The sequence below is a fragment of the Alnus glutinosa genome, chromosome 9 (assembly GCF_958979055.1).
Source record: "Alnus glutinosa chromosome 9, dhAlnGlut1.1, whole genome shotgun sequence".
Classification (NCBI taxonomy): Eukaryota; Viridiplantae; Streptophyta; class Magnoliopsida; order Fagales; family Betulaceae; genus Alnus; species Alnus glutinosa.
This window is the reverse complement of record NC_084894.1, coordinates 3,959,592-3,985,893: the sequence shown is the minus strand read 5'-3', so window position 1 is coordinate 3,985,893 and position 26,302 is coordinate 3,959,592. Positions and strand designations below refer to the sequence as shown.

The 26,302-nt window shown below is 37.6% G+C and overlaps 1 protein-coding gene across 3 annotated transcripts; it reads right to left on the bottom strand.

The window, feature by feature from the left end:
• Window positions 1-1,328: 1,328 nt before the first annotated feature.
• LOC133877477 (magnesium-chelatase subunit ChlD, chloroplastic) lies at window positions 1,329-26,097 on the bottom strand. Of its 3 annotated transcripts, none has more exons than XM_062315792.1 (15): window positions 25,778-26,097; window positions 24,100-24,278; window positions 20,050-20,134; window positions 19,657-19,973; window positions 19,448-19,571; window positions 18,470-18,562; window positions 17,398-17,493; window positions 14,844-14,978; window positions 14,484-14,687; window positions 13,600-13,755; window positions 13,240-13,347; window positions 5,506-5,640; window positions 5,014-5,172; window positions 4,534-4,654; window positions 1,329-1,577 (listed from the first exon to the last, which is right to left on the bottom strand). In XM_062315792.1, exons 1-15 carry the CDS (start codon window positions 26,033-26,035, stop codon window positions 1,492-1,494), a joined length of 2,256 nt encoding a protein of 751 aa, XP_062171776.1. In that variant the 5' UTR covers window positions 26,036-26,097; the 3' UTR covers window positions 1,329-1,491. The 3 variants fall into 3 exon arrangements, with proteins under 3 accessions (XP_062171776.1, XP_062171777.1, XP_062171778.1); XM_062315793.1 differs by having other exon boundaries at window positions 14,484-14,684; XM_062315794.1 differs by having other exon boundaries at window positions 25,747-25,881.
• Window positions 26,098-26,302: the final 205 nt, after the last annotated feature.

Genomic DNA, 26,302 nt, shown 5'->3' with positions numbered 1-26,302 from the left:
TGATCTTTTTCTTTTTCTTTTTCTTTTTATTTTTATTTTTATTTTATGGAAAATTATATTTTTCTTTCATAAACTATCAAACTTTAATTCGCTATATCTGATATCCTATTTAAATTCCTATGTGAAATGACTAAATTACTTTTCTTGTGAAAAAAGTCTCAAATATTTTTATTTAAAAAGAAACGCATAAAAAAAAAAAAAAAAAAAAAACTCAAGAAAAAGACTCCTACTATAGAATAAAAATCCACCGCAATTAGGTGCGGGCAACTAATGTAAGAGGTTCCATGCATAACCTATCTATCCGACTAGATGGCCGAACAGGTGGGTCTAGATCTCTCACGTTAGTTATCCTTAGTATCTCAATAATCTCTACAAAAAAGTTGCTTACCCTTTTATATTGTGAAAGATAAAAAGAAAATTATTTTACGAGTAGTGATTGGGGGGATCATTGACCAGCTCCCTCTCCCCTTTATATTAAAGGGAGCCGGTCGATGGTCCCCTCCAATCACTATCCTTATTTTACTTTTTGTAAAGATAACTTGTTGTACAAGGTAAATAGTTACTTTACTTATGACTACAGTAAAGTCTCCATTATTGTTAAGAGCTGACAGATTCTCTCTTACTTTTACAAGTGTTTTACTAAAATTCTCACCTGCTTTTTCTTTATCATTCCAGCTGTTTGATAAGATTGTGATATTATATGTCGTCTAATGAGAGTGAAGAGACGGGGCTTTTGGCATATGTTTGTGAAATTGGAAGGCTATAGATAATGAATTTATGTCTCTTGAGTTGTTGGTTTGACTACTTTCATTTTGTGAAGTTTATGTTTGGAATAAGACTTTATTTATTTTTTTAATATCTTCTACTTGTATTGAGTTTATTCTCGTTGCTGTACTGTTATTTTACTTCCTTATGGACTAGTAATTATGATAGACTAAAAATCAACCTTTGATTATTATTATTTTTTTTTTTTTTTATTTTGAACTATCACGTCATCAAGTCATATAGCAGTCGTATAACAATCTACTAAATAATAACTCAAAAGAGATAATACCCCAAACATTTTCCAAACAAAAAATCCCAACGCATGGTATTTATCAAAATTGAATTCAACTGATATATGATTCAACATGTATATTCAATTTTCTCTCACAAAAAATTCAAAATTTCATTTTATTTTATATCAAATCAATCAATTTCCTTTCTCTTTTCTCCTCTCAAAACTCTTTACCAAACAGACCCTTATCTTTGCTTCATAAGAAATGAATTCCGTATCTACCCCACTTCCATTATTGTAGATTGCTTGGACAGAACTAAAACTTGGGAAGTTTACAACAAAAAGATATTAACCAACTATAATTATACTCAGGGGGACAAGGCACAGGTGGAATAAATTACACAATTATATGTAAATAATAGGTTTGGTGGTAAAATAACGAAGTTACAATTTTGTTAGATTTTGGTAGCCAAAAAATAACACTTTTTAATGGTTCATGAGCTTTTTAGGGCTGACAACGCTTCTCTAGTTGTAGCTGAGATTACGGCATCTGAAGCATTTGGCAAGTAATAATACTTTCCTGCAGAACCAAGCATTGAATGAGCTTATGTTGCAGTGTCGTTCAAAATACTACAAATTACAATAAATAAGACAAAACAAATAAATATATGAACATCAAGATTTTATTGGTTCACTATAAGAGATGAAATACAAAAATGGTGAAGAGAAAACCACTCAGAATGCAAGGCTCCAATACACCAAAATCTTACTCTCTCACGCAAAAGATATTCTCCCATAAACAAGAGTCTCTTTTATAATGAATGAAGTCGATGGTTTAGGTTTCAAATAGAAAAGCTCAACCCACGTGGCAAAAAATTAAAGCCACATTTGACAAATCTCCACCTTGGCTTTAATCCCATAAAGTCACAACAATATGAATCCCCTCAAGATATCTCTGCCAAGGCCCCTAAGGGCAATCGCAATCTACAAGTATCACTCAAGTCCAAGTATCTATTCAACTTTAGCATAGTACATGATTTAGACATAACACCATGTTTCTCTATTAGTTCCGTTGGCCACAAAGCTTTCTTAGCGTACCTCTATCTTCTTGTAGACCAAATTGCACCCTCTAGCCTTTTTTTCTTTGACAATTCTATCAACTCCCAAGTTTTACTTTTATGCAGTGACTCCAACTCTTTCGGCATACCATTATATAGACGATGAATCTCCACTAACAGCTACTAAAGCAAAAGAAATCATATCCTCAAAATCATACCTCTCAGATACTCTTCAATGTCCCTTTGCCTTCTGCTAAAGAATAAGTCACTTCTTGGTTGTGAGTCTCTTCAAAACTGTTCATAATTATTCTCATCCACGGGTGAACTCTGAGCATCAAACTCCACCTTCACGACTTGTTTCCTTTTTTAACTGTTAGTTGATGCTTTGTCTTCAACTTTTCGTAGCATATAGGCCTCATCAAATACTACATCTCTGCTAACACTTTTCGTCTTTGAAACGGATCCCATATCCTATAGCCTTTAACATCAATCTCCAAACAAAAACAATGCACTTTCTTGACTTCGGATTTAATTTTGACTGCTCCTCACTTTGCACATGAATGTATGCGGGACAATCAAATATTTTTAAAATTGAATAATCAACTGGTTTACCCATCCATAATTCCTCTAGAACCATGAAATCAATCATTTTACATGGAGATCGGTTTGTTACAAAGTATGCATAATTATATGCCTCATGGGGGTTAAGTAAAGTTTCCCCTAACTTATACAAATTGCCAATTTTCTTACCCCTTTAGCTATTTTCATAACTCCATTTTTTACAAAATAACTATAGCTCAAAGAATCCAATGTGCCAAATGATATCAATTTTTTCTTAAGGTCTGGAACATACCTAACATTTGTAAGTTTCCTCACAACCTAATTAAACATCTTGACTTTTATGGTACCTATTCCAATAGCCTTACACATAGCTTCATTACCCATAGAATGGTACCAACATTACAAGATTTAAATGTCTCAAATCACTGCCTATTTGGACACGATATGAGCAAGCAGAATCCAAAACTCAACAATCTATGAGAGAATTTGTACCTAAAGAAACTGAAAGAAGACCTACGTTAACCTCACTGTCATTGACAACACTAACTGAATCTGCAGAGCTTTTTTGATTCTATTTATATTCTAAATCTTGTTTCAACACTCAGCAAAATCTAATGTAGTGCCTTTCTTGTGACAATAATAGCACTCTATATCTCTTGCATCTTATCAAAATTCTCAATCATTTGCCAATTGTGACTTAGACCGAGACTCCTTATCTCTGACCTCACTAAAAGCTTATTAGCCTGATCATTGATTGGCTTTCTTCTCGTCTCATGTGACAAGAGAGCTCCAGTTACCTCTTTCAACTCCAGAGATTTTTTTCCCATACATTAATGTCGTAACTAGGTGATCATACGAAGGGGGAAGCGATGCCAACAAAAGTATTGCTTTATCTTCCTCCTCAATCTTCACTCCAAAGTTTAACTGTGTATTCAACATGTTAAAATTGTTGAGGTGCTCAAGCAAATCTGTATTTTCCTCAATCTATAAACCATATAACAGTTTCTTCATATACAACTTATTCGGCAAATTTTTCACCATAAACATACTCTAATTTCTACCAAATAGTGAATAACTTCATCAATCACATTATGAATAACTTCATTGAACAAATTGAGACGGATTGCACTGACAGTCTCGGCATCCATCCTCCCACTCATCATTGTCCATCTTTTGGAGTTTCTTCGTCTTTCCCAATAACGCATTGTAGATTCCTTACTAAATCAAAGATCTTTCACCCTTCGCTACCAAAGTGAGAAGTTGTTCTTGCCATTAAACTTCTCCACTACATACTTGGTGCTCGCCATATTTTACGGTAATTGTCGATCTGAATACCGAACCTTAGCTTTGATACCACTTGTTGTGCAAACGACTACAATTACGACAAAAAATACAAAACAATCACAAACAAGAATATCAAGATTTACTTGGCTCTCTCAATGTGAGGTACGTCTATAGGCGAAGGCAATCACGAAGAAATCCACTATCAAAGATGAAATACAAAAATAGTGAGGAGAAAAATACTCAGAACTCAAAGCCTCAATACACGCGAATCTCATTCTCTCACACAAAAGAGATTTTTTCCTAAAGGAAAAAACAGAAGTACAAACTTTTCTTTTGTTGGGACAAACGGCGGCCCTCTCTTTTTCTCTCTTGAGGCTTCTCCAAAAGCCTGTGCGGCACCTCCAAGAAGAAAGAAAAATACGCTCTCTTCACTCTTTGTCGTGCGGTGCTTCTTTTTCCTCTATTCCTTCATGTGGCTCAGTGTCACAAACAAAAGTCTCTCTTTCATAATGAATGAAGTCGGTGGTTTAGGTTTAAAAAAGAAAAGCTCAACCCAAGTGGTAAAATATTAAAGCTACATCTGAAATACAGTCTTCACAGATTGAAGAACATTGAGTGTTCAAGTAAACCAACCTTGAGCGACTCTTGCAACCTCCTTGGCAAAACCAGTAGAAACAAACTTATTTTCAGTGTCAATGACAAGAAGAGACATGCCTGTTTTGTATATTTTACCGGCCACTTCCAGAATCTCATCCTTCATAGAGAAAATAGAGATAAGAGTTACCAATAAGTCAAATTCATCACAAAAATCTTGAATCCAACCATGCAAAATTTGTAAGCCAAATCAAGGGGTGGCATTGGGAAGTTCATGGTTTCACATGCAAGATTTAATTGATAAGCAATTAGAAAGCTAAGGAACTTCGGAGCATTTGATATTAGTATATTCTTTTGGGTAACCAAATACTCTTTCACAAGTTTTTAAGCAATCTTAGAAAAGATGGTCCATTATCATCTAATGGTAAAAAAGTTTGGCCGAGACAACTTCCCAAGTCCAATAGCATGTTGATACTGTTATTACTTTGCCATGTGTCCAATTAGTGTTAGAAAGTTTACCTTCAACTCTTGTGCTGAAGGTCTTGGGGCATCAGTAGCAGCACCTTCAGGGTCGTTGGATCTTTTCAGTGATATATTGGCTCTACCATCAGTTATTGCAACAATCATTATGCGTCCAACATCACCACTCTTCTCTGCATTTAAGCCTACCCTGACAGCCTAAGTAGATTTGAGTTTAAAGGAAGGTCAGTGAATATTGAGAAACATAGCCGTACTTAAAAGGGAAAAAGTTAGGGAATCAGGAATTATATAGTTCCAAAAGTCAAGACGATAACGATAGAACTAAAATGGTACTTAGAGTTGGAGGCATGTCTGCAATAAATTGCAGATGGAGAATGGGAATATGTATTTAGAGCTGTGTGCTAGGGAATGGAAACCTGTATGTCATTCTGGTATTACAAGGACAAACACGGTTTCCAGGACAGAGATGGAAGTCATACACAATATCCATTAAATGCACCTGTAATCAAAAGGTTTACCAAATCCACATACCGTGGTAAGACCATGAGCCAGGGGAGAACCTCCACCACATGGAAGTCTCTCAAGACGTTTTCTTGCCATTGCAATTGATCTAGAAGGAGGCAGGAGAACTTCAGCAGACTCTCCGCGGAAAGGAATGATCGATACCTACTTAACATTACGAGTTGACACATTAGAAAGGTTACTATCATGAAAATAGACATCAAAGAATCATATTATGCATCTTTTCATGGTTTGCTAACTAGCTGAACACTTACTAAATTAAATAAATATCAAATTATATATTTTGTGGACGGAAAATTGACTTAAATAATGTATTTACTATCTCCATTCCTCAATGATTACAGTTGAATAGGGAGTTACAGTAGTCATAGTAAATTTAGTTGTTACAAGTTATAACTATGATATGTTTCTAATATTGCGGTAAGGTAAAACAGGATATAGTGTATTGCAAACTTTGAACATCCAAAATACTGAAGATTAATTCCCTATCTTGTCCCACGAGGAAATCTTCTACCATTCACTATACTGTTTTATGTGACATGCATATACATCACGATGTCTATATATAAGACATCCACCATTTGTACTGGACAGTTCTTTTGCTTCATTACAGTTTCCTTTCAATTTCATTTCTACATGAATTATGTCACCAATCAACTAAAATCACCATCCTTGCCTTTAAATTGTCCTCCGCTTAAAATCAATGTTGTTGTATATGTTAAAGACATATCTACCCCTCAGCTAGATATGTCTTCTCAAGATAAAGTTCCTAATTCTATGCGCTCTCAAGATGAAGATAAAACCTAGATTATAGGAACTAGTGATAAGATAATATTTTGAATTCAAATACTCAGATTAGATTGTAGTGTTTCATTCCTATCAGAATTGTAGTCTCCTAAACTCATGTAACTATGTTCTAGTTTCTCTATATATACAAACAGCCTCTACCAACATTTGGTAAGGCAGCACAAACACAAATCCTTATATTTTATATGGTATCAGAGCCACAACAGTGACTCACGTCCTCTCTTTTTTTTTTTTTTTCTCCCTTCCCAAGTTTCGGTCATGTCTGCCTCTAACCCACCTCCACAACCACCTTCGTTGGTGACCTTCACCAATTTTAATCCTATCAAACTCACCAATGATAACTATCCGGTCTGGCTGCCTCAGATCGTTCCACACCTCAAAGGCGGCAACATATTTGGTTATGTTGATGGTTCCACACCCTGCCCTCCTCCCACTGTGACATCCACCAAAGATGGTGTCTCAACCACGTCTCCCAATCCGGCCTTCCTCCATTGGAGCATGCAAGATCAACTGCTGCTCGGAGCTATTAACTCAGCTCTTTCGGAAAAAATGCTGACCCATGTTACTCGCTGTGCCACCTCCCGCGAAGCATGGACGACCTTGGAGACCCTCATTACGTCTCAGACAAAGGCACGCACCATGCAGGTGCATTATCAATTGGCGACTCTTAAGAAAGGATCTTCCTCCATCGCTGACTACTTCCACACATTTCAGACGTTGTGTGATGCACTTGCTGTCGTAGGTCAACCTCTCAATGACTTTGAGAAGGTGTCCTTCCTTCTAGCTGGACTCGGCTCTGACTTTGATCCGTTTGTAACCTCTGTTACAACCAGAGCCGAACCACTCTCTGTGGATGAAATCTACGGCCATCTCCTCTCTCATGAGATGCGCTTAGAGAAGCATCAAGCCTCTATTGATCTCTCTGTTGCTGGTGCAAACTTTGCCTCCCGGGGCAACTCTTCTCCACACTCAAACCGTGGCATGCGTGGTTCCCGCGGTAATCATTCTTCTGGCCGTGGCTTCTCTGGCACTTCCAGGCCATTTCGTGGCAGAGGCCGAGGACCCTCATCTGGCCGTGGATCCTCCTCCAACCGACCATTATGTCAGGTATGCAACCGCTATGGTCACATTGCCTTGGATTGTTACAATAGGTTCAATGAGGCATACACTCGAGAACAGCCTTCTCAGGCTCAGGCCTATCTCTCTGCCCCATCCAGCAGCACTGATCAGAACTGGTACCCAGATTCTGGCGCTACACACCATCTGACATCTGATCTCGCCAATTTAAATATCAAGGCTGAAGACTACTTGGGCTCAGATCAAATCCGTATTGGCAACGGTAAGGGGCTCTCAATCAAACACATTGGTACAACTCGACTCTCTACTCCTAGTTCTCATTTTGATCTCCTTGATATTCTGCATGTTCCTCAAATTTCCAAGAACCTCATCTCTGTTCAGAAATTCACCAAAGATACTAATACATTCTTTGAATTCCATCCTTCCCATTTTTTCTTAAAGGACCGTCGCACGGGGAAACTCCTCCTCCACGGGCCGAATAAACATGGACTCTATCAATTTTTTCCCACAAATAAACATCCCCGTCATGCCATGGTGGGTGAACGTGTTTCTGCTTTTCAATGGCACTCACGGCTGGGCCATCCCACCTTGAAGGTTGTCCGCCATGTCCTTTCTCGTTTTCAGCTTCCAGTTGCTTCTCCAAATGACTCCACTGTTTGCACTCCCTGCCTTGGTGCAAAAAGCAAGCAACTCCCTTTTTCTTCAGCTTCCGGTTCTGCAAATTGTCCTCTTGATTTAATCTATACTGATGTATGGGGACCAGCCCCAGTTAGCTCTAGGTCTGGTGCTAAGTATTATGTTTCCTTTCTTGATGCTTATAGCAAATATACTTGGCTTTATCCAATATCCTTAAAGAGTGATGTTCTTTCAGTTTTCTGCACTTTTAAATTATATGTTGAACGGTTCTTTATGACCAAAATAAAAGCAATTCAATCCGATTGGGGTGGTGAATACCGTCCTGTCAATAACCTACTCAAGCAACTTGGCATTCAGCATCGTGTGTCTTGCCCACATACTCACCAACAAAATGGTGCTATCGAACGAAAACATCGACATATTGTCGAAACCGGTCTAGCACTACTCTCTCATGCTCATTTACCCTTCAAATTTTGGGATGATGCTTTTTCTTCTGCATGCTATCTAATCAATCGCATGCCTACCACAGTTCTACAAAATCATTCTCCATTTGAAACACTTTTCAAATGTTCTCCGGATTATCCCTTCTTACGCACCTTTGGTTGTCTATGTTGGCCCAACTTACGTCCATATAATTCAAACAAGTTTCAGCCACGTTCTGTCCCTTGTTTATTCCTCGGCTATAGTCCTCTTCACAAAGGCTACAAATGCCTCCACTTGCCCACAAATCGCCTCTACATCTCAGAGATGTTATTTTCAATGAATCTACTTTTCCATATACTCCTCCCTCATCCTCCCTTGAGTCAAACTCTTGCAATACTCGGCAACAGCTCTCCCTGCCCATTCTCCTTCCACAGTCAGCAACACAGCTCCCACAACCTGTCCTAGAGCCCTCCTCTCCAATTTCCTCTCCCTCTCTGCACTCTCCATCACTGCAGTCCCTCTCTTCAGCATCTTCCAGCTCTGCTGATTCCCTACTTCCAGCTGATTTTTCAGCTTCTTCAACTCCTCCTTTAGTTCCACCTACTTCTTCACATCCCATGGTTACTCGTGCTAGAAATAACATCTCCAAGCCTAGAGAGTTTACAGATGGTCGAGTTCGGTACCCCCTCCCGAGAGCCCTGCTTGCCGAGTCCTCTACTGCTGAGATTGAGCCTACTTGTCACTCTACAGCTGTGAAGGATAAAAATTGGAGAGCTGCCATGAACACCGAATTTGATGCTTTACTATAGAACCAGACTTGGACCCTGGTTCCTCCTGAATTAGCTTCTAATATAATTGGCTGCAAATGGGTTTTTTCGGATAAAGCGGAAGGCTGATGGATCGATTGAAAGGTACAAAGCAAGGCTAGTTGCTAAGGGATTTCATCAACAACCGGGCATTGACTATGGTGAAACCTACAGCCCTGTGATCAAACCTACTACGGTACGCATTGTTCTATCAATTGCTCTGTCCAATGGCTGGCCGATTCATCAAATTGACATACAAAATGCATTCCTTCATGGGAATATTTCTGAAGTGGTATACATGTCTCAGCCTCCCGGTTTTCCTCATCCTCAGTTTCCAGATCATGTTTGTAAACTCACAAAGGCTTTATATGGCCTCAAACAAGCCCCAAGAGCTTGGTTCTCCAGACTTAGTGGTAAACTATTGGAGCTTGGTTTTCATGGATCCAAATCAGACACATCTCTCTTCATCTATAAGTCGGCTGCTTACACTACTCTAGTACTCATTTATGTAGATGACATTCTAATCACATCATCTAAACCATCTGCAGTTTCTACACTTTTACAGACATTGAAACAGGAATTTGCTGTCAAAGACCTCGGGAAACTCCATTTTTTCCTAGGAATTGAAGTTCTTCCAAGCTCTACTGGTTTTATCCTGTCTCAGCATCGGTACATTTTGGACATTCTCAAAAGGACCAAAATGATTGAGGCCAAACCGATCAACTGTCCAATGGCATCTTCTACTCACCTCTCGGCTTTTGAAGGTGATTTATTCTCTGATCCAACTTTATTCCGCAGCACAGTAGGTGCATTGCAATACCTCTGCATCACAAGACCGGACATCTCATTCTATGTGAACAAACTTGCTCAATTCATGCATAATCCCACGGATCTACACTGGCAGGCTGTAAAGAGACTCTTAAGGTATCTCAAGGAAACAGTTCAGTATGGTCTTCACTTCTACCGAGCCCCAACAGCCTCCATTGAGGCCTACTCCGACGCAGATTGGGCTGGAGACCAAGATGACCGTCGCTCTACGGGTGGATATTGTATTTTCCTTGGAAAAAATCTTATTTCATGGAGCTGTCGAAAGCAACACATTGTTGCACGATCCAGCACCGAGGCCGAATACAAATCCCTAGCAAACACTGCAGCTGAACTCTCCTGGATTATGTCTCTATGTTCTGAACTTGGGCTCAGCTTTACACGTCCTCCTACACTATGGTGTGACAACATCGGAGCTACTTACCTATCTTCAAATCCAGTTTTCCATGCACGAACAAAACATGTCGAAATTGACTTTCATTTTGTTCGAGACATGGTTGCTAAGAAGACCATCCGCATTCAATTCATCTCCAGCAAGGATCAACTAGCGGATGTTCTCACCAAGCCTCTCTCCTCCGCCCGTTTTGCTTTCCTTCGTACCAATCTCAACGTTCTCCCTATACCGTTAAGATTGCAGGGGCATGTTAAAGACATATCTACCCCTCAGCTAGATATGTCTTCTCGAGATAAAGTTCCTAATTCTATGCGCTCTCAAGATGAAGATAAAACCTAGATTATAGGAACTAGTGATAAGATAATATTTTGAATTCAAATACTCAGATTAGATTGTAGTGTTTCATTCCTATCAAAATTGTAGTCTCCTAAACTCATGTAACTATGTTCTAGTTTCTCTATATATACAAACAGCCTCTACCAACATTTGGTAAGGCAGCACAAACACAAATCCTTATATTTTATAGTATAAGACCCCCATTATACTTTGTTGTGCATGAAAGCTACCCTTATCAGAACATCCAAGGACAGTGCGCAATAAGTACCAAGAAAGTTTAGCGAAAGTACAAGACCAAAAAACCACACAACAGTAACACAAGATATATGAAATTGGCCTTTGGCCTACACCCACAAGCATTTGGCAAGAGAAGACATTCACTATTAAGCTTGGAGAGTGCAACATCAATGGGTAAGGCTGTAAATGATCTAAGCTGTTTATGAATAGCTCGAGCTCGGCTCATATAAGTTCAACTCGAGCTCAGTTCGTTTTAATAAACGAGCCAAGCTCAAACAATAATTGGCTCAAATATTAAACTTGGCTTGGCTCAGTTTAAGTTCGTGAACAATGTTCATCTAAACTATACTCAGCTTGTTATGCTCGTTTACACACACACACACGTTAGTATAATTTTATATATACATACATATATGTAAATTAAATTATTAACTTATAACAAAATACTAACAAATACATATGTACAAACATAATACGTAACTAAATAACATAACACATAACTAAAATATGTTAGGTTTTATATACACTAACATAATAAGGTATGTACATATTCATACGCATATGTCTAAACTTGCATCACATTCTTCACTTGGACAGTAGCTTTGGGTAGAATCCTTTGATAAGAGCTTTGGGTAGAATCCTCATGCTTGATAATCTTAGAAGACAAAGTTTACTCTTGTAAATCAGTGTTACCTGTGCAAATAGAATAAGGAGACCATAAATCATCTCCTCCTTCACTGTAAGTACACTAGTGATCTTTGGCACCTGATTCTCAACTTGTTCGGAGTTTCCTAGGTTATGCCTAGCAATATATTAGAGCTACTACATTGTTGGCAGACTCAAGGACAGAGCACCATAAAGAAGCTATCTGGAAAGTTATTCCTGCATTCTTAATGTGGAGCATTTGGAGAAAAAGAAATCGGCGTTTCTTTGAGGATTGCGAGTCCAATGTACTCTATTTAAAATCCTATTTTTTGAGATCCCTTCTAGATTGTTGTAGTCCATATGCCTAATTTCTCCACTTCAAATCTCTTAGATATTATAAACTTTTTAGCTTTCAGACACCTTTAGGGTAGTAGTCTCTCTTATATACTTTTTGTATACAAGGGCTTTGCCCTTTTTTTTTAATAAATTATTATTATTTATTAAAAAAAAAAAAAAAACATATACATATACAGCATGTGTGTGTGTGTGTGTTTTATTAGTTGCAAAATAATATATATAGTAATTTAGGTCATTTTTAAAGAATTTGGCTTAAGCAATTTTATAGCGTATAATCAATGTTAATTGGTCTAGTCAAAAAAATAGAATCTAATTCGAGCTCGGCTTGTTTAATCAAATGACCTGAGCTTGACTCGAGCTTGAACTTGATTGATTTTTGTTGAGCTGAGTTCGAACATATTTCTAAAGCTCGATTCAAGTTCGAGCCAAGCTCGAGACTTAAGTATATATATTTTTTTTTCAAACCAAGCTCAAACAACCAATAGTTGGCTCAATTCAGCTTGATTGGATAATAAACAAATTAAAACCCAAATGGTGCAACCGCCATGCTCAACTTTAAATCTCTATGCCTTTCTCCAACTTTAAATACTCTGGTATGGTAACTCCCTAATCCAATAAGTACACCATCAAGTCCTTTGGAGACGACTAAAAATGGTGATGTCACCTATCACCATACCCAACAGTCATCAACACAAGTGATAGAATTAGAGCACACCCACATTCTATACTTGGGGATCCCCCTCTTCCATGATCTGTGCTAAGAAACTTTTCATAAGGATACTTCATAATAAGCAACTACTTTTAGAAGTAAGCATTCACTCAAACAATGGTTTCTACATTTGCCAGTAACTAATTACTGACGTACAAATTCTATGAAGCATATTATCATAATTTCCAGAGCATGGCAATCACAACATGTAAGTTTCCTTTTCGTATACTTTTTATGTCTCTATTTAAATAGAAAGAAGAAAAGGACTCCTGTGCAGTATAGTTACATGTCAACTATTTCTTAATATAAACTCTGTTAATTTCTTTCCTGCTGTTCCAAACAATCATAAGGAAACCCTTATAGGAAAATAACAATCGTATAAAAATTTAGGTTTAAAGGTAGAGTAAAAATAAAAAGAAAGATGAACAAACAGCAAGCCTTTAATTTATGCAAACATGAAAGTTCAAAAATGTATTTATGTTTCAAGTCACCTGATCCCTGCTTGTATAACTTTCTGCAAGTAGTTTAAGTGCTGCACCTTTTGCATTCTGCATTCGGTTCAGTGCCATGCTTCCACTTGCATCAACCACAAATATTACCTGCCATTTTTTTTTATTTTTCAAATCCAACATGTTAAGAGATTATTAGTGCTCACAGTAGAAATTTTTAGACCAATCATGCTCGAATGGTATAAAACATCAGAAAAGAAGGTCCAATATTTTGAATTGTACTGGATTCTTTCAGTATGATGCACTTGTCCCAAAACTGATAAGAATCAGTTTCAATGTTTTTTCTTTTTTCTGTATAAAAGGTAAGTACAAATGAACGACATAAGGTTATAGTTTTACTACCAATGCTCCTGCTTTTCGTGCCATTCTCTTTGCTCTCATATCAGTTTTCTCAACAAAAACTTTCCTACCGGTTTGAGTGTTCTTCTCCCTACGCAACTTTTGATATGGGGCAGCTGCTCTAAGGGTTGCATCAACAGCTAATCTCTTCACAGGGCCCTAAGACAGAATAAATTTTGTTAAGAAAAGTAGGACCAGTAGGGCAAAATTTCTTCGTAAATAGAATTTAAGATTTGTGAGACTCTACAAAAAGAATTAGGGTACATTTGGTACGAGCATTCATTTTTCAAAAGGAACGACTATTATTGGAAATACAGAGAGTTGGAATAGAATGACCATTCATATTCTTTAGTTTGGTGACAACGCATATTTTCTAACCAGAATGGAATCAAAATTACTAAAATACCCAAGATTTATTATTTAAAAAAAAAAAAACTCGAAAACATTCTTTGGTGGCCGACCACCCCTGGCACCTGGCGGAACCAACAACGGTGGTCGCACCACCCCCGGAGCTAGTGTCGGCCACCCATAGAAGGTTTTATATTTTTATGTTTTTTCTTTTTTAAAAAAAATTAGGTTTGTAGAACTATATATATTTTTCAAAGAATAGCTATTTCTTTCATTTTTTAGAAGATTAGTTATTCCCATAGTAATAGCTATTCTTAAGAATGGTGTAACTAAACAAAAGAATAGCTATTTCATTCCAAAAGTCTATTCCGCGTACCAAATGTGCCCTTAACATTGAAGAATTGTTTTTTAAATATTAAGTAAATCCGTTCAAGTAAACATTTAAAATGCAACTGGGTTGAAAAATGGTGTGAAAAGAGAATAGCAGAGATGTTACGTCCCTTTTCAACACGAGATTGAGTGGGAGAGGGGGAACTAACCTTTGGAAGCATTGGCTTTATATATCGGCCTCTGTCCTCCGAAAAGATAACGTTCTTTGCTCTCCCAGCCTTACCTCGGCGTCTCTGTGCTTGCTGTGCAAAGAAGAGAAGCTTCTCATCCACTAAACCCCCTTCTGCATCAAAGATGAACTCTTCAGGTATTTGTTCCTGCTGCTGTTCATTCTCTTCATCATTGTCGTCCTGCTTTGAAAGGGAACCTTCATGTTATACACAAACCCATACTTCACCTTAAATTTTGGAGTAGAAGAGATGAAATTTAAGAGTATGGTAAAATTAAATGATTACTAGCAATAGTCAATTAAAAGACCGAAAAAAAAAACACTCTATGAAATAACAAACCTCTTGTTCTTCCTCCTCATTCTGCTCCTCCTCAGATTCTTGATTTTGTGGAGGTGGTGGTGGAGGTGGAGGCTGCTGTTGCTGTTCTGGTGGATTCTCATTGATGATTGAACGAGGAAGAATGACTAGCTCTACCTGTAGTAGGAAATATATCAGAACAGAAAGTTTGTGCATGTTTGCCAACTGAAAAAACTATGATGCATATTATGACACATGGAAACAGCGATGCAGTTTACTTTACTGCAAATGATACAAGGAAAATGCTTTAGGTCCTTGTTAACCAGTCCCAAAGTAGGAGTTCAACCATATAATATGCTTATGCCCCTCCATGTTTCTTTCTTTTCATTCTGTGGATGCAACACCATGAGTGGAGGAACACTTGGAATACAACTATTCTACTAGAACAAGTATTCATCTCCCACTAACCATGGGATATGATTGAAGATTGTGAGCTTTAGGGGCTTAGGGTTGGGTTGTTTTGTGGGTTGTTCCTTATCGGGTCGGTTGTGAGGCTGTTGCTTCTTGTATACTCCGTGTGTACTAGGGGCGCCTTACGCTGTCTTCTAATAAAATTGCAATTACTTATCAAAAAAAAAATATAATACTCATACAGAATTGCAACGGAAACAAAAGTTAATATTGATTTGTACAGCATGAGATGTGGGTCCCACAAAAATTTAAAGCTGAAGTTTGAATGTTATACAATTAAATGATGGTAATGATATTCAAAATCTAATATACATTTTTTTTGAAACATTTTTCTTTTCCTTATAAAATATCTACTTTCTGATTTAATGAAACATAGCTGGCCAAAGATTAACAAAGACTTCAAAAACAAATTTCCAGTGCTACCATATATGATATGTAAATTACAAGCAGACCAGGATTTTTTTTTTTTTTTATAAGTAATGTCAATTCATTAATAAAGCGCAGAGAGCCGCAACCCTAATACACAAAGAAACATACAAGAGTGCCCCTAATAGGACTGAACATAAAATAAATTTAAAAAATCTGCATAAGTAAAAACATTTAAGCTATGATGAGACGCTATCCAAATATATAATGTGTTATACCAGTGTAAGCACTATCATTTCCTAACAAAAACAAACAAACAAACAAAAAGGAAAAGAAATTCAAGGTTATAACTCTTCATGGTTGTGATATTACCATAGCTCATATGTTCAACACATTGTATCTTTGGGCAGCTGCTTATGTTTCTCCTTTGGTGATTAGTTATCATGATTTTCTTGTTCTTTTTGCCCCTTCTAGCTAGGTAGCTTCTCTTGTATACTCCCTTTGTACCTGGGGATGTCTTGCGCTTTTAATTAATGATATTTTTAAGTGTTAGCCGCTCCCAGTTACACATGAAGTATACAAGAGAAGCTACCAAGCTAGAAGGGACAAAAGGAACAATTTTTTTTTGATAATAATCACCAAAGGAGAAACAAAAGCTATTGTTCAAAGTCTTCTCACGGTCCTAAAAAATTATGTCATTCATTTCCCTCCATAGACACCACAAAAGGTCCGAATGCAACATCTTCCACACAACAGCACTTTGAGCGCTACCGGCAGTCCACCAACAGGCATATAAGTCGACTACTCGTCTAGGTATAACCCAAGACAGCCCAAATCGATTGAAGAAAATATCCCATTAAGCACTGGCAACCTCACAATGGAGAAGAAGAAGAAGATGGTCAATGGACTCCCCACTCCTTTTACATAGACAACACCTATCAACTACGATAACATGTTGTTTTCTTAGATTTATTCATTGTAAAGATCTTTCCTAGGGCCGCCAACCAAACAAAAAAGGTTGTCTACAAAGTATCCTTGGTCCACCAAACAATCTTCCAAGAGAAACGAAAACCATCATTGCGAACCAAGACACTATAGGAGGATCTAATAACGAACAAACCTCTTTTGAAGGGAACCACCAAATCTTGTCTTCAAATTCCCGTCTCACTCTAGCTGAATACAACACCTTGAATAACGAGGCAAAGACATCCACCTACCAAGCCGCTCTAGCAAAGCTTACATTCCACCAGGTGGAGCCACTCGAAAACTCCAAGTGAGCCACAATGGAAGCAGCCTTTGCACAAGCAATGCCAAATAAATCTAGAAAGGCTTCCTGTGTATACTTCCTGTGTACCTAGGGGCGCCTTACGCTTTTTTTATAAAAGTTCTTCTTACTTATCAAAAAAAAAAAAAAAAAAAAAAAAGGGCCAAATGCCACACCACAGATTATGTTAGAAACTAACTTTGGAGCCATCTCCCACCTCCAATCTGGTATGGCTAGAGAACCTTCTCTCAACCATAGCACATATGTTCCAGCAATAAGATCCATAAAATTGCAAAGCCACTAGTGCATGCACATTAACTTCTTTTTTTTTTTTTAATTTCATTAAAAACTAAAGGGCACACCAAAGTACACAGAACATATACAAGAGAAACACCTAAACAGAAGAAAGAAAAAAGAAAAAGAAAAAAGTAGTGCATGCACATAATCTATGGATAGAAAATCATGTTCATTTTGTGTTTTCAGAAGAATACTTACAGCTTTTTTCAGGTCATCAACATTGACTTTTTCTCGTCCTTCTAAAGCAGCTAAGCATTTTGCAACACGGGCAGCATATAGCTCTGCTCTGTGTCCCTGTAGAACATAATAGCCATTTAATACGTACATAATCGCATTCCACATAGCAGAATCAGTTTAGTCATGATATAACATATGCAACAGCTTATATATCCATCTACGTAATCATGGACATACATATTCACATGTATATGCGCGCGCGTGCACACACACACAAGCGCATACAAAATGGTATAATGATTAAGAAAAAGGTAAAATGTGCTTTTTAAAACCATGGCTAATTTCCTTCTTTTTATTATGTTTTTGGAACAGTTTTAATCAGCAACCTACAATGTGGTGACCTGTATTCTTTTTCTGAATGTTATAATCACATTCATCTATACATGATATATATACACACACACAAACATAGGCAGTGGTATAATATTAAGAACAGTTAAAATGTCCTTTTTAATCATGAAAAAGAAGCATGGGTATTTTCCCCTTTTTTGGTTTTATTATGTTTTTGTCACTGTTATAATCAACACTCTCCAATGTTGTGATATGTATTGTTTTTCAAACAAACATAACTATTTTAGAGGCGGTCCTTTTTCAGAAGAGGTAATTCGGTGTTAGAAGTTAGATTATGGGATTTTTTTATTTTTATTTTTTTAAGTAGATTATGGGATAATGTGCAGTGTGGGTCTACTCTTCTATATATGCAATGCCTAGACCAGTATTAACGTTGCCACCAAAAGACAAACGATAGCATTTTGTGCCTAAATAGTCCTACACAACCAAAAAGGAAAGAAAAAAAAAACTCCTAACCTATCACAAGTAGTTTGGATTCAGGGCATTAATCAAATGAGTTGAGTGTTTGGCCATAGGGCTAGGTAAATCAACTTCCTTCTCAACAGTGAAGATAAAAAATGTGAGCCTCCAAGTCCATTAGCAGCTCAAATCAGCAGGATGCGAGTATAACATCAGGCTTGACTTATTTTATTTTTAACTCGTAAAAATTTATGAAAGTAAGGAAGAGTTTCAGAGTCAGAACCTGGCAACCACCTCGAAGGGCTTCCAAAACAAGGTACTTCAATTGTTCTCTGCTGACAGTAACATCCTTCAAATACTCTCTAGCCAAAATAATCTGCAATGTGTAAATAAATGCATAAAACCAATGAATAAAAGAACAATTATTAACTTGCAACATGATAAAGTTTCCTAATAACAATAATCATAGCATAAACTATAAGATAATAGAAAGCTTTGCAATTCATTTTAGCAAATTGAATGCCTGCAAAAATTATTGGAGGTAAGAAATCTGATTAAGTTTAACTTAGCTTTCCTGGGAAAATGACTATAGCGTTATGCTATGGAGAAAGAAGCTTTGTGGAGATCGGTAGTGGAAACTAAATATGATAGCATGAAGGGAGGTTGGTGTTCCAAGGAGGTAGTGGGGCCCTTCGAGTGGGAGTGTGGAAATATATAAAGAGGGGGTGGGTAGTTTTTTCGAGTTTTGTTAGATATGAGATGGGAAATAGGTTCAAGATCAAGTTTTGGCATGAATTGTGGTGTGGGGACCAACCCCTAGGATATTCAGGTTTATCATCCTGACACAACAAGTATGTGATGCTAATATATTAGATAATTGCCCTTGAATCCTAGAGAGCTATTAAAAAAGTTTGATGATGGAAATAAATTAATGGAGGCTCAAAAAAACAAAGAAATAAATTAATGGAGAACTCAATACATTATTCTCTTGGAAAACGAATTCAATCCATAGAACAATGAGATTAAGACCATGTTTCATCGACATTCTTTTGGGCCATTGATGAATAATCTATTTACACTCAATGATCACAAGAATATATTCATCTCAAGTGAAACTTCCAGGGATTTCTCATTTTTATTTACTCTTTTCTTTTTTTTTTCTTTTGTTCTTTTTTTTCCCTGCCCCAGCAAAGCACCCTGTTCCTATGACGGGGATAGGCAGAACCACTCCCTCTACTAATTTATTTTATTGTACACTTGCCTGAGTTTTTGCATAGTCTGTTTCTTCCTCAACCATTTTAAACACTTCATTACTATGTTCCTGAAATTGTGTTGCAATTCCAACAGCTGCAACACGATCTTCAAAACTCATTGGAAGATCTGCGCTGCAGAGGAAGTGTGTCACTAGTGAAATGAAAAGAGAATCAAGGATAGCTAACTCATTCGATTAGTGAAAAACAAGGGCTTTACCTCAAATTTATTGCAATACGATCTAGTAAGTGCTCACGTACAGCACCCTCTTCTGGGTTATAAGTAGCAATAAGAAGTGGCTTGCATGGGTGCCTAAAGCTGATTCCCTCTCTTTCCACAGTATTAACTCCTTCAGTCAACACATTAAGAAGCAAATTACTAATACCCTCATCCAAGAGGTTTATTTCATCAACATATAGAACACCTCTATGAGCTTCAGCAAGAAGGCCTGGCTGGAAAACAGTTGTTCCTGTTTTCACAGACTCCTCAACATCAACAGATCCAAGAAGTCTGTCCTCCGTGACTCCCAGTGGAATCTGTGGCATGAATAAACAAAGGTGATTAGGCAACGAAATTAATCTAAATATGCATGCCTTCTCTCACAATAAGTACCTGAACAAAAGGAGATCTGACTATCTGAGTCTTAATATTACCAGCAGAATCATATTCCACACGTTCAGGTAGACCAACTTCCCACCTTCAAAAATTTCAATAGTTGTTATCTTGAAAGAAATAAATCTGTGTTACCAATGTCGACTCATTGGAGAAAACAAACAGAGAACACATCAGGTCAAAATGTTGTCATATTTACATCTTTTTGGCTTAAAGAATAATAGGTTTTTAACATTTTAGCTTAATATCACTACTTCCACTAAAACTTATCTTGCTTATCAACTGAAATAAAATCTGAGAAGTGCATGTGTTATAAATTGTTCTTCCATTTGGGATCTCCCTTTTTTTTGATAAATAATCGAATTATTATTTAAAAAACGCAAAATGCACAATCCAGGTATACATGAAGTATACAAGAGGTACACCTCGCTAGAAAGAGAAAAAAGGTCAAGAAAATCATGAAAACCAAGCCAATTAGGAAAGTCTAAAGCAACTGCCCCACGGTAAAAAGTATTGAAGAAAAAAGACTTTAGTTCCACCGCAAAAGGTAGGACGGAACCACCTTCCGCACTGCTACAATCTGAAGACTGCCATTCAACCCCCTCCAACCAACAAGCGAAAAGTTCTACCACTTGTCTAGGCATAACCTAAGTTAGCCCAACATGACTAAAGATAGCACTCCAAAAGGTATTAGCAATCTCACAATGGAGAAGAATATGATTCACAAAATCCACATTTCTCTTACACATATAGCACCAATCAACTACAATGACATGCTGCTTACTTGGGTCATCCATGATGAGAATCTTCCCTAGGGCGGTTGACCAAGCAAAAAACGCTGCTCTCGTGGGGACCTTATTCCGCCAAATACTATTCCAAGGGAAGGGAGTACCATCATGAGGGACAAGAATGTTATAAAATGGTCTAACGTCGAACAACCCTTTTTTGGAAGGGACTCAGCAAAGCTTGTCTTCACCTCCCCGTCTCAATCTAAAGAAGTACAAGCAATTGAAAAACGAAACAAAGACATCCACATCCCAATTGTTAGCCACTCTGATAAAGTTTACATTCCATTGATGGGGACCATTGGATAAATCCAAATGATTTGCCACATAAACATCCTTAACGCAAGCAATACTGCACAAATCCGGGAAAGCTTCCTTGAGAGCCTGATCCCCACACCACATGTCATGCCAAAATCTAATCTTGGAGTCATCTGCCACCTCAAATCTGGTAAGACTAGCAAACTCCCCCAGCCCCTCCTGATGTATTTCCATAACCCCACCTCATACAACCCATGAAGCTCATTAGAACAACACCCACCCCACACTCTACCGTATTTAGAATCCACTACGATTCTTCACAAAGCCTCTCTTTCATGTATATAGCGCCAAACCCACTTCCCCAAAAGAGCACGATTGAACAAAAGCAAGTTTCGGACCCCCAACCCTCCCTCAGAATCAAAGAAAAAACCTTGGACCAACTTAACATGTGAAATTTGGACTCTTAACCTAGCCCACCCCATAAGAAATCCTATTGTAACTTCTCTATGATTTTGGCAACATTAGCGCGCGCGCGGTGGGAGGGGGGGGGGGGGGGAGAGTCAAGAAATACGTAGGCAAATTAGATAGGGTACTCTTGATAAAGGTAATCCTTCCACCCTTAGAGCATCTCCAGCAAATTAGGTAAAAGTCCCATAATAGCTATATTTAACTAATATGGCCACTTTTTCTCCTCCAGCAAATTAGCTAGACACTAGGTAAAATGTATAAAGTGCTACAGTGAATAGCAAGAAGTTGCTATTCGTGGCAGCACACTATATGATTAGAATAATATTTCTCAAATCAGCCTTTTCTTCATGCAAGGCCCCCTCCCTTGTTGCATCACTCTCTTCCATCATCTCCCCCTCCTTTTTAACACTTGACTTCTCAGTTTGCCCGCCAGTTGCCTCTTCCTCTCTTCAATCTGCGTCTGCTCACATCTTCTTCGTGACTTCTCAGTTTGCTCGCTAGTCACCTCTTCCTCTCTTCAATCTGCGTCTGCTCACACCTCAAGGTGTTGTCTGCCCAACAACTTTTTTGGGTGTTGATGGGTTTTTGTTCCTCTTCTTCTTCTTCTTCCTCAGTTTGCTCACCAATCGCCTCTTCCTCTCTTCAATTTGCGTCTGCTCACACCTCAAGGTGTTGCCTGTCCAACAACTTTTTTGGGTGTTGATGGGTTTTTGTTGTTCTTCTTCTTCTTTCTTCATGACTTCTCAGTTTGCTCACCAGTCGCCTCTTCCTCTCTTCACTTTGCGTCTGCTCACACCTCAAGGTGTTGTCTGCCCAACAACTTTTTTGGGTGTTGATGGGTTTTTGTTCCTATTCAAGATTACTACTACTATGGCTATTGTATTTTCTTTCTGGGTCTGTTTGTAATAGTTGGTTTTCTTCTCTTGGTTTTTTGGATAGGATGCTGGAGGCCTTAATGATGAGGAAAACAAGTGGCCGCCGAGCTAAAGCCTTTGATGATTTCATATGGTGGTTGATTTTGCAGTTGGATGTTTAGAGTTGGTGGCCGGATAGGGTTAGAAAACGATGGAGAGAGAGAGAGAGAGAGAGAGAGAGAGAGGTGTTTAAGAAAAAAAAAACTCTGAAAAATAATATTTAAATAAAATAGAGAATTTGTTGGAGTGTGTATAAAAAAAACTGTAGCTAAAATAGAAATTTGTACTTTTTTACTACGTATTTTACCTACTATTGCTGGAGATGCTATTAGAAAAGTACATCTTAGGGCCAAATAGTAAATAAGTTGGCTCTTCGGAGGGTAGTAATGTAGGAGGGGGAAGCCTACACTCCATCAAGTAGCCCAGTATACCCATTTGACAATGAAAAAGAAAAAGAAATGAACTGAGTTGTCATTTCTTCTTGATTCTTTTTTTTTTTTTTCATGAAATCCTTTCTCTTCCTCAGAAAATCTAATATTTCTCACACAGGAAACCATTCAATTAGGATTTAATCCAGCTTTTCTCTCTCTCCTTCAAATTTTTTACTTTTCTATCCATGTAGTGAAAACTCTCGTCTTTCTAAGGACTTACTAGATGAGATGGGTATTATGTAGAAACTAAGCCTAGAGAACAAAAAGTTCTAGGTTGTAAACATTGCACAAAGAACAGTAATGCTCCTAAAATTTCTAGTGCTCATCGACAGACAAAAAGAAAAATGGGGCAAGACTTACTGGCCTAGAAAGATACTCGAGCAGATGGGGTAACCAAACATAGAGGAATCAAATCAACATAACACGGTTAGCCTACTCTTGAGGTCCATACAATGGCATTTTTAGAGTGACCTTCCGGTAGTTCTGGAAAGAATATTTAGTAAAGAAGCATATTGAATGATGATGATCGTCTGTAAACCTTCATGTGGATTGGGAAATGGAGGAGATTCATTTCCTCAAAGAATACTGAAATAAGGGTGAGATTGAGAACTAGTACATTTGATGTTGTGCTAATACTCACACATGAAGCTTGCCCTTTGTCAATTTATCCTACTGGACTGAGAACCAAAAACGTTTAGAGCTACCTAGCCCAGATGGCAGGTCTTGATGATGGCAAAGGACCCTATTGAATATATGCACTGTAAGCGTGTCAAAACAAAGCTAAAGAAAGAAAAAACAATTTGTGGTTGATCAAGTACAAAGGTGTAGCATCAAAGCATGAGACATATGTGCCTTTGGCTTAAGTAGCATTAAAGAAGTGACACTTTCCTGTACAGAGTTACATGACCTTGTATTTTGAAAAAAGCAAAGCCGCAAATTCCATTATTCATAATCTTAGTGAGAATTTATTCTCAGAACCCTCGTGTATTGTTAACATTCATAGATTCCAATATGTTTTTAATCCTATATCATGAATCATATGTGCACGACAATTACAAACAAGTCATTATATATATATATCATAAATCGTATGTATGTATGTATTCCCTGGTAATTCAAATACTCAAAATCATACATATAACATTCCTATCTCACTGATTCAAAAATTAACTTGAACGCATTCAGTAACCTTACTCTTCCGGGCAGGCTGGATCAGCATTTGCTATTGAACCAACAACAACATCAATAGGTGGTAAAATTTCGTGTAACCCACGTGCCATTACTGTCTTGGCTGTTCCTCGCCTTCCAGAGATGGCAATCCCTCCAATTTCACGGTCAATAGCCCCAAGCAAAAGAGCAGTTTTTATAGCATCCTGTAAAAAATAATTAATTTTCACAAAAGTAAAAAATAACGGAACATTTGCTAATTAGCCAACATTACCTAGCCAACTAATTCCCAAACAGATGAATTAGAAATTTCAAAGGGAAAAAAAAAAAGTTGCATTTTCAGAACACATATTTTAAGGCATATGATGGCATAAATGCAGCAATATTCTCAAATATGCTTCTTCCAAGTATTTTATGATGCACAAAACAATCTGTGTTAGCCCCTCCTTGTCAGTTGAAGGCCACATATTCAATTGAGGGATGAATCCCATCTATTAGCACCCTACAATTAATTTTACAATGTCAAATTTTTTTTCTCTTTTACGTACAGTGCCAATAAATAATCAACAGTTAGGACATTTCTAAAGTTAAATGCACCAATTACAGATTTTATTCAATTGTATGTAGTTCTATCTGTCTCGGTTTTTGGGCTCATCCATCTCAGTATATTCACCTCCACAACAATAAATCTGAGACTGAGTCCTCACTTGGAGGATAAAGTAAGTTGGTCTAATTACCTTCATGCTCTTCCTCTATCAGGAATGCGGATATCGCCCAAGAAAAGAATAAGGCATTGGAGATCACATAAAATTGTATAAGTATGCCCCCATTTTGAATACATAGCTCCAATGAAAAGATTGGCAAATCACTCCCTCTTCATGAATGACCAAAAATGGCATCCATCTCTTGTCTACTAAGATTACAATCACTTTAACTTAGAATTTTTTTTCTTTTGATGAATTGAACTTAGCATATTTGTTTAATAGGCCCTTATAAAATAAATTTTTTTTAAAAAAGGTATATTTTATTATAGGCAATATAACTTATGCACCTTTCTGGAATTAAACCATGCAACCTTACTCTGCACCTGTAATTTGTGGGGGGAGAAGACGCCATTTGGTCCTCTATCACCATTGGCACTTCACCTTTATCTATTCTCTCACTAACGCTGCATTCTATCCATTTTTAGTTCTTCTGACTAAAAATTCTAACCTGATCAATCGACATTATCTCACAGGCTAATAAAACACATCAAGGCACCTCATCCTAATAAATTCAAACGGATGAAGCTGAAAGTTGAAAGCTAAATTAAATTCACTTGAAAGTAAAAAGCTTTTGTTTGCCCACTAAAAATCATGCTAGTTACCAAACTACATAGGCAGCAAAGCAGAAAAACGAGATCATACAATATTTAACAGACTAACCGACTTGTCCTTCAGATTGTAATTGTAGGTAACAGTCTAGCCCCGTTCCAAGCATAAAACAACAAAATGGCAAAACCCATAAACTAATTCATAGAAAGATACGAAAAAGCTGACAAACCAAAAGACCCTTAATCAAGAGAAAAACAGAGAAAGCAATTAAAACCCACTTTCAGTTCAACCATAAAAAGACCGAACTGGAAAAACCCATTACTAATTCATGCACAAACACAAAACTAACAAACCAAATTACCATTTTTAAGAGAGAGAAAGAGAGTTTGTACTTGGCCAACAACAGCAGCTAGAGGAAAGAACTGTCTTCCATAATAAGGAGCAGCATGATCCGGCTTCTCTGGGGCGAGTACCGCACCATTCCCAGAATCAAGAGCTGCATTTGCATTTGTGGAAACTGCACGGACACTGGGCCTGCGATGACTGCAAACTCGTTTTTGCTTCAAAAGAAGAGGGTGTAATTTGAAGGTAGAAGAAGATTGAAGCTGAGAGATATATGTGCATGTTGGAGCTGAGGCCGTGAATGCCATTGCAAAAGAGAAAGCTTGAGAGAGAGAGAGAGTGATGAGCTCAGCTCTTCCTCTCTTATCCGTTACTCTCAATCCGATGCCTTAATGCGCGCTATATAGTGCGCTATATAGTATACACCTGTGGTGGGTACGAGCGAATGCACGCGCTGTGACGTGCGCGTGTTTCACTTTCGAGAAATGCTTTCTAGTAGGTGAGCCTTTTTAATATTTAAATATTAATCAATTAAAAAATTGAACTTTTTATTTAAAGATGAGTGATCGGTGCAC

Bases quoted from the DNA above. Each gene is read 5' to 3' on its own strand.
- LOC133877477 (XM_062315792.1), bottom strand. From the start codon at position 26,035: ATGGCATTCACGGCCTCAGCTCCAACATGCACATATATCTCTCAGCTT. The intron at 24,279-25,777 runs GTACAAACTCTC...TATTTTTTACAG, and splicing joins TAGCTGCTGTTGTTGGCCAA to GATGCTATAAAAACTGCTCT. The intron at 17,494-18,469 runs GTTCTGACTCTG...TATGTTCTACAG, and splicing joins CCCTTCGAGGTGGTTGCCAG to GGACACAGAGCAGAGCTATA.